Source organism: Myotis davidii, unplaced genomic scaffold, assembly GCF_000327345.1.
Source record: "Myotis davidii unplaced genomic scaffold, ASM32734v1 scaffold271, whole genome shotgun sequence".
NCBI classification, from domain to species: Eukaryota; Metazoa; Chordata; class Mammalia; order Chiroptera; family Vespertilionidae; genus Myotis; species Myotis davidii.
This window is the reverse complement of record NW_006284839.1, coordinates 37,716-46,393: the sequence shown is the minus strand read 5'-3', so window position 1 is coordinate 46,393 and position 8,678 is coordinate 37,716. Positions and strand designations below refer to the sequence as shown.

The following is an 8,678-nucleotide window of genomic DNA, read 5'->3' as shown; positions in this document are numbered from 1 at the left end:
GATCTACAGGGCGGGCGGAGCGAGCAGTTATGGCTGCTCTCAGTTCCGTCCCTAGGGGCTCTGCCTCAAAGAGTCCCAGCAACCGCTGCAAACCTCAGCGAGAAAGCTGCCTTTGATTTCTGACCGAAGCCAGTCAGTCCCGTTTCTCCCATTTGAGTCTGGGTCCCTAGAGACTCGCCCTGCTCTGGAGCTCAGAGTCTGAGACTCCCTCCCGATTGAAAACAACAACCGTGCCCTCCGCCGCTAGCCCGCTACGCGCGCACTCCACACCTGAGTATTTCACTTCAGCACTGCGCATCCTCTGAGTCTGGGTATGATATTCTCTTTCCTCCTAGTTGTAGAATTTCCACTCACCAGCCTCCCTGTGGTTCTGGATGATGTCCGTTCAGTCTTTTAGGTGTAATTTGAATTGGTTGTTCGAGGCAGCAATCTCTGGTGTTAACCTATGCCGCCATCTTGGTTGTTCTAAATTTCACATAATTCTTGTCTACAGATATTCTTCCTTACCCTGCCCCCATTTCAAAAATAATAGTACCCATTTAGTTGATTATGGAACACACTCAACCTGCAGTTGAAAAATGCTATTACTGAAGTTTATTGACCTTTAGCCAGTCATACTGTTCTAAATTTAATTCATCAAATGTTTGTAATATATCTGAGGTCAATCACTAAAGAAAGATAATGATTGTCTTTGCCTAAGTCCCCAGCTGACACTAGGTATTGATTGTCTCCACACTCTTAGCGTAGGAACTTCAAAATCAGAACTCTTTTATTCTGTATGTTTAATTTATTTGTCTTTGGCACTTGCGCAGGATTGCAAATTCAGATGTCTATGCACAGAGGCCTAAAGTGTGCCAGAGTTGAGATTATAATACTTTTGGGAGTATTAAGTAACAGTAGTAGCCTCAAATTAATGGGTAACTACCCAACCCTGAATTTGGCTGTTGTAGCCCGAAAGCAGGCATAGATACACTGTTAACAAATGAGCCTGACTTTGTTTTAATTAAATTTATAAAAACAGGTTGCCAGCTGGAGTTGGTGCACAGGGTGTAGTTTGTCAGCCTCTATACTAGAGGACTGTTAACCATGTGTGAATTTGGACTTCGTCTATTCAAACTTTAAAAAATGGAAAATTCAGGAGTAAATATCCCAATTTATGTGTTGTTTCCTAATTAAGAATTTTATAAGACACTATAGGCTTAATTTTGCCTGAGGTCTTAAAGTTTCAGTCCTATTTTAATTACCATGAGGGCCTTATCCCCATTTCCTGGCATAAAATCAGAACAGTAAATGTTGGTTAACTATATGAATGAACCATATACATTGTTATTTTGTTTTCTCAATTTTCTAGGAAATTTTGTCTGTTGCTAAAAAAAATAAGGAGAATGAGGTAAGAGATTTAAAATAGGTATTAAATTTAGGAGTTATATTTGCTTCCCTGATTATTATCCTTTTAATCATCAGTATACTTTTTTCTCACCATTTATTCTACTTCTTATCATTTCAAAAAAGTGTCCATTCACTTTTCTTGTTGCATGCCCAGTTGTGGCATCATTTATAAGACTTTTCCTATGAATTGACTTAATCCTCATTTTCACATTCTTAAAGTAGAGTTGTGGCGGTTCCAAACCAGTAAAATCCATCATTGGTCATAGTTGGTGCCGAGTGTCACAGATACATTTACATTCTTGAGTGTGATATAGTGAATTTTAAAACTTGACCTACTTTGCCCTTTTCCTGGAATGAAAGTAATTACTTATTTTGAAAGAAATGTTTCTGTGTTCCTTGAAAGGAAATTGTTTTTTCTTCTTTTATAGACATTATCAATTATATTATGTGGGTGAAGGAAATTATTAAGGAAATAGTTAAATTGGGTAGTACTTAGAGTTTTGGAAAGGAGGTACAATTGTAAAAGTCATTTCAAAAGTGTCTTCCCCCCACCCAATAGCTTTGCATTTGGGGGAAAGGAAGTAACTCTCTAGGGTTTCATTCATCGTAAGGTTTTATTTCTACATACCTAATGCTTATAGCACTGGGTAAATTTTAATTAAGTTACATTTTTTTTTATAAGTAGAGGGTACCAGCATTGTGTGTCAACCTTCTAATTAAAACTTTTTTCTTTATAGGATGAAAGCTCCTCTTCTAATCTCTGTGTAGAAGATCTTCAGAAAAACAAAGAGTCAAATAGTATAATTAAAGATAGATTGTCGCAAACAGTTAGGCAGAATTCAAAACTCTTCTTTGATCCAGTTCGGAAATATAATGGACAACCAATACCCTTTCAGCAACCAAAACATTTTACAGGCGGTGTGATGCGTTGGTACCAAGTAGAAGGCATGGAATGGCTCAGGGTAAAGAATTCTCAATCTTAATACAAGATAGCAATTCATTTCCATATAATAACCAATTAATGTAATGTAACATCATTTGAGTTGTTTCTTCCATGATTCACTATTATATGTAAAACATTTGTGTGTAAATATTTGTTTTCTGATTTATTCACCCAGAGTAAACGTTTTCTTTCATATTGATGTTTCTCTCTCCCTCCCTTTCTTTCTCCAAAAAAAAAAATATTTAAAAGTGAACATTATCTGCCCTCCTGGGAGTGCCTCAGTGGTTGAGCATCAACCTATGATCCATCCAGGAAGGCATAGTTTGATTTCCAGTTAGGGCACATGCCAGGGTCGCAGGCTCAATCCCGGTGGGGACAAGCAATATTTCTATATCCCTCTTCCTCTTCCTCTTCCTCTTTGAAATCAAATTTGAAAATTATCTTATTCAAGGCTACCAAAACATTTATGACTTTGATTACCCTTCTTCCCGCAAGTATTATAACTTATAGTATTAACTAGAGGCCTGGTGCACAAAAATTTTTGCACTTGGAGGAGGGGGTCCCTCAGCCTGGCCTGTGCCCTCTCGCAGTCTGGGACCCCTCGGGGGATGTCCACCTACTGGCTTAGGCCCACTCCCTGGGGGGGGGGTTCGGGGCTAAGCTGGCAGTCACATCCCTCTGGCAGGCCCAGAGCCCTCAGGGGATGTCCACTTGCCAGCAGGGAGCAGGCCTAAGCTGCAGTCGACATCCTTAGCTCTGCTGAGGAGGCAGGAGAGGCTCCTGCCACCACCCCTATGCTGGCAGCCATCGGCCTGGCTTGTGGCTGAGCAGAGCTCCCCCTGTGGGAGCACACTGACCTGGTGTCAGTGTGTGTCATAGTGACCAGTCATTCCCAGTTCTGCTGTTAGGTTCAATTTGTATATTACCCTTTTATTATATAGGATATGTCAGTCTCATAATTATCTTTGGGTAAAAAAAATTGCTAATTCAGTAGGTGATTATATCAGAATTTAAATGCAGTGTATATTATTTTGTCCAGATGCTTTGGGAAAATGGAATTAATGGCATTTTAGCAGATGAAATGGGATTGGGAAAGACAGTTCAGTGCATTGCTACAGTCGCCTTGATGATTGAGAGAGGAGTACCTGGACCTTTTCTTGTCTGTGGCCCATTATCTACACTTCCTAACTGGATAGCTGAATTCCAAAGGTTTACACCAGAAGTAAGACATGTTTCCTTTTGTATATATCATTTCAAACGTTTGTTTTGTCTGAATTAAATTACAGATCTCTTATTATAATTATATTGGTTTCTGTGTAAATACTACATGTTATTTGCCTTTCAATCTCATCAATACCTAGTTTAAGTTCATAAAGATGAATAGGTACTAGTAATATTGGACTTGTTGCCCAAAAAAATCTATGGATGATTTTCGGTGTATTGGATAATTTGAGTCACCTGAAATAGACCTAGGTAGATTTTATTTTTTAATTCTATTTATTCTTATGGTTGTTTACCTTCCATATATATTTGTCGTTGTCACATTTCAGCCTCATAAGAAACATATTTTAGTAGTATCTTTGTAATCTGCATTGGTTTACATTTGATTGACTTTTACAACTTTTTTTAATATATTTTATTGATTTTTTGCAGAGAGGAAGGGAAGAGGGATAGAGAGTTAGAAACATCGATGAGAGAGAAACATTGATCAGCTGCCTCCTGCACACTCCCTTCTTGGGATGTGCCCGCAACCAAGGTACATGCCCTTGACCGGAATCGAACCTGGGACTCTTGAGTCCGCAGGCTGACGCTCTATCCACTGAGCCAAACCGGTTAGGACTCTTACAACTTTTTAATTCTCCCACAGTAGTCTACTAATTTATTAGAATTGATTAACTACAAGTATTTCTCTCTAAAATGATGAATGTTGTTATAGTTTCATTATTTTTATATAAAATCTTTTAGATTCCTACTATGTTATATCATGGGACCCAGCAGGAACGTCGAAAATTGGTAAAGAAGATTCACCAACGGAAAGGAACACTGCAGATTCATCCTGTGGTGATCACTTCATTTGAAATAGCCATGAGAGACCGCAGTGCATTACAGGTGTGAATAAACTCCATTGGATTCTTTGTAATTCATAAGTCACATTTTTATAATACTCATCATCCAGTAGCGTTTAAAAAATTTTTTCTGATGGAAGTAATAGATTCTATTATGCACAGCCCCTTAGAAGCTGAAGGGGCTGTTTGTTTTAACAGAAACATCAGATAAAGATTGGTTGTAATCTCTAAAAAAGAAAATTAAAGTCTATGGCACTTTATAGACATAACGCCATTTTAAATGAGTTAGCATCCACCAGATATGGACCTAATCTGTAAAAATATTACAGATATGTCTTGGACATGTGCTTTAAATAGATAGAACTTACTTAAATTTAATCAAATAAGAATAGACTGTGGCCAAAGCCTAGGGTGCTCAGTTGTTTAGAGCATCTTCCCAATAAGATGAGGTTGCAAGTTCTATCCTGATAGAGCACATACTAGTAGAAGAATTAATGAATGAATGCATAAATAAGTAGAATAACAAATTGATGTTTCTCTTCAAAAATTTTTTTAAAAAATACGCTCTTATTAAGACAACTTCTTTTAGACTTATGGATCTATAGCATAACATTTCCATATCTTTTTCTTAGTGTTGTAGCTACTTGTTTATTAGTGTCAAAGTTATAACAACTGGAAAATTGACCATCTCTTGTCTAATCACCATGAAAACCTTTCTAATTTATTTTTTAAACTCCTCATCATTTCCATTGCATTAGGTTTTCTTCCCCTTTTTTTGCCTATTTATAAAGGATATTTTATATTCTGTTTGGCTTTATAAAGTAGATGGCTTATAGTGAGAACTTTTTCATGTTATCTGGTTTGCCATATTACCAGAAAAAGAAGTCCCAAGTTATTTTTATTAAAGTCATAATAATATTTAAAATTTTTAATCTTTTTGTTCCATGAATGTATAAAGTAAAATACTAAAGATGCTTCCTTTCACACTCTTCCCCTAATTTTTTTTTTAAAATATATTTTATTGATTTTTTACAGAGAGGAAGGGAGAGAGATAGAGAGTTAGAAACATCGATCAGCTGCCTCCTGCACATCCCCCACTGGGGACGTGCCCGCAACCCAGGCACATGCCCCTGACTGGAATCGAACCCGGAACCCCCCAGTCCACAGACCGACGCTCTATCCACTGAGCCAAACTGGGTTCGGCTCTTCCCCTAATTTGCCAGTCCTTTTATCCGAGGATATCCTTGCCAGTTTGGTTTTTATACTTTCAAGAAATATTGCCAATTCCTTTATTTTTCAAAGTAAAATGGATGAACTTTAAGTTGACCTCGTCAAGGTAAAAGAAAAACACAGGTATTAAAAATTAGAAGTTAAAACAATTTTCATGACAACGTAGTAAAACTAAATGATTGGCTTTCCACGAAGATACAAATGAAAGGGGAAACCTCAGTAAACCAATAACTGTAAAAACTTACACCAGCAGTTTATAAAGAGTGTCAATCTTTTTTTTTTTTAAATTTATTGATTTTTTACAGAGAGGAAGGGAGAGGGATAGAGAGTCAGAAACATCGATGAGAGAGAAGCATTGATCAGCTGCCTCTTGCACACCCCCCACTGGGGATGTGCCTGCAACCAAGGTACATGCCCTTGACCGGAATCGAACCTGGGACCCTTCAGTCCCCAGTCCGACGCTCTATGCAGTGAGCCAAACCGGTCGGGCCAAGAGTGTCAATCTTAAAAACAAAAATTCTAATGCTATTTAATTTTTCAGAGAAAGGCTTTCAGTTCTTAGTTATCTAGTACTAGAGGCCCGGTGCACAAAAATTAGTGCACTCTGGGGAGGGGGGTGGTCCCTCAGCCTGGACTGTGTCCATTTGTAGTCCAGGACCCCTTGGGGGATATCCATCTATTGACTTAGGCCCACTCCCTGGGGGACCAGGCCTAAGCTTGCAGTCAGACATCCTTCTGACAGCCAGGGAGCCTTCGGGGGATGTCCAACTAAAGGCTTAGGCCCCCAAGGGATTGGGTCTAAACTTGTAGTTGGACATTCTTAGTGCTGCCACGGAGGTGGGAGAGGCTCCTGCCACCACCTCTGCGCTGGCCAGCCATGAGCCAGCTTCTGGCTGAGTGGCACTCCCCATATGGAAGTGCACTGACCACCAGGGGGGCAGCTCCTGCATTGAGCATCTGCCCCCTGTTGGCCAGTGTGCATCGTAACAACCAGTCATTCTGCCATTCAGTCAATTTGCATATTAGCATTTATTATTATTACTAGAGGCCCAGTGCACAAAAATTTGTGCACTCGGGGAGGGGGGTTCCCTCAGCCCAGCTTGTGCCTTCTCACAGTCTGGGTTCCCTCAGAGGATGACCACCTGCTGGCTTAGGCCCGCTCCCCGGGGGATTGGGGCGAAGATGGCAATCAGACATCCCTCTGGCAGCCCGGCAGCCCTCGGGGGATGCCCATTTGCCAGCAGGGAGCAGACCTAAGCTGCAGTCGGACATCCTTAGCACTGCTGAGGAGGCAGGAGAGGCTCCTACCACCACTGCTTACTGGCAGCCATCAGCCTGGCTTGTGGCTGAGCAGAGTTCCTCCCCTGTGAGAGCGCCCTGACCACTGGAGCGCAGCTCCTGCATTGAGCGTCTGCCCCCTGTTGGTCAGTGTGTGTCATAGTGACCAGTTATTCCCAGTCTTTCTACTGTTAGAGTCAGTTTGCATATTACCCTTTTACTATATAGGATAGAGGCCTGGTGCACGGGTGGGGGCCAGCTGGTTTGCCCTGAAGGGTGTCCCGGATCAGGGTGGGGGTCCCCCTTGGGTGCCTGGGTGAGGGGCTGTTGGCTGTTTGCAGCTGGTCACACCCCCTTCAGGGTGGGGGTCCCCACTGGGATGCCTGGCCCGTCTGGGTGAGTGGCTAAGGGCCGTTTTCAGGCTGGCGGGCAACTGAAGTTCCCAACCTCTCCTCTTTTTCTTTCTTTTTTTTAATTCTGGGATTTATTTACCTTCTATGGCTGTCACTGGAGCTGAGAGCCAGCTTTAGCTCTGAGGCCGGCTCCAGCTTGATGCTGAAAGCAGGTATCCTGGGGTTTGTTTGGCTTCTATAATTGAAACACTGTTGTAGCTCCAGCTCTGAGGCCTCAGCTGCTGAAAGCAGGTATCTGGGGGTTTGTTTAGCTTCTATAATTGCAACATTGTTTCTTAGAGTGCAGCTCACTGCCCGGCCACGGCAGGCAGGGAATCTTGGCTTCCTCCGTCACTGGAGCAAGCAAGCCTCCTGTTCGCTTCAGCTGCCTGGCTGCCGGCCGCTGGCCACCATCTTGGTTGGCAGTTAATTTGCATATTGCCCTGATTAGCCAATGGGAAGTGTGTCGGAGGTACAGTTAATTACCCCATTTGCTTTTATTAGATATAGGATGTTCCCATTTTCCCCCTTTTGCCCCCTCTACTCAGTTCTTGTCCCCCACTTCTCTCTGGCCATCACCATACTGTTGTCTGTGTCCATGGGTTGTGCATATATTTTCTTTGGCTTATCCCGTCTTTAAATTCACTTCTTTAAATTTTTATTTTCAGATAAGTGCTTATAACTGCACTATTATATATTTTCTATTATATCATTTAGAATTAAGATATTTTTTAATTGAACCCTTGTAAATTTTAGCACAATTGAATAAATTATGCTAGAAGAAATTAGGAGATTTTGCATGTAATGGAGATACATTTCAATTAATGTTTTATTAATTTTTAACTTTTTAATATTTTAATTTGAAATCTCATACATGTAAGAAAACTATAAAATACTACAGCATATTATATGTACCCTTCACCCAATTTCTTAGGTGTTGATAATTTAAACATAACCATTATACAACTAACAAAATTTGGAATATATTTTTCTTATAATCTCTTTAATGTTACTTAATCCATTTACTCTGTTTTTGTTAATCTTCACCCAAGGATATTTTACTATTGAATTTTAGAGAGTGAAGTAAAAGGGAGAGACACATTGATTGGTTGCCTCCTGCACATGCTCTGATAGGGACTGGGATCAAGCCAGCAACTGAGGTACATGCCCTTAACTGGAATCGCACCTGGGACCCTTCAGTCCACAGGCTAATGCTCTATCCACTGAGCAAAACAGGTTGCAGCTTAATTCATATACTTTTAATCTATATGTGTCTTTATATTTAAAGTGGATTTTGTTTTTGATTCATCCTCATAATCTGTCTTTTAATTGGTGCAGTTATGCCACTGACTTTCAGAGTGGTTACTGATAGAGTTACTA

General features: G+C 40.5%; 1 protein-coding gene across 4 annotated transcripts in view; it reads left to right on the top strand.

Moving 5' to 3' along the window:
* Positions 1-8,678, top strand: part of HELLS (helicase, lymphoid-specific) — a 51,683-nt gene that overhangs the window by 15,419 nt on the left and 27,586 nt on the right. For 3 of the 4 annotated variants that reach the window (XM_006755079.1, XM_015557912.1, XM_015557908.1), the window contains 4 exons: positions 1,352-1,390; positions 2,127-2,351; positions 3,372-3,554; positions 4,298-4,441. In XM_006755079.1, the coding sequence (XP_006755142.1) occupies positions 1,352-1,390; positions 2,127-2,351; positions 3,372-3,554; positions 4,298-4,441 (591 nt within the window). The remainder of the gene's footprint in view (positions 1-1,351; positions 1,391-2,126; positions 2,352-3,371; positions 3,555-4,297; positions 4,442-8,678) is intronic. The other variant, XM_015557903.1, reaches the window with a different exon arrangement.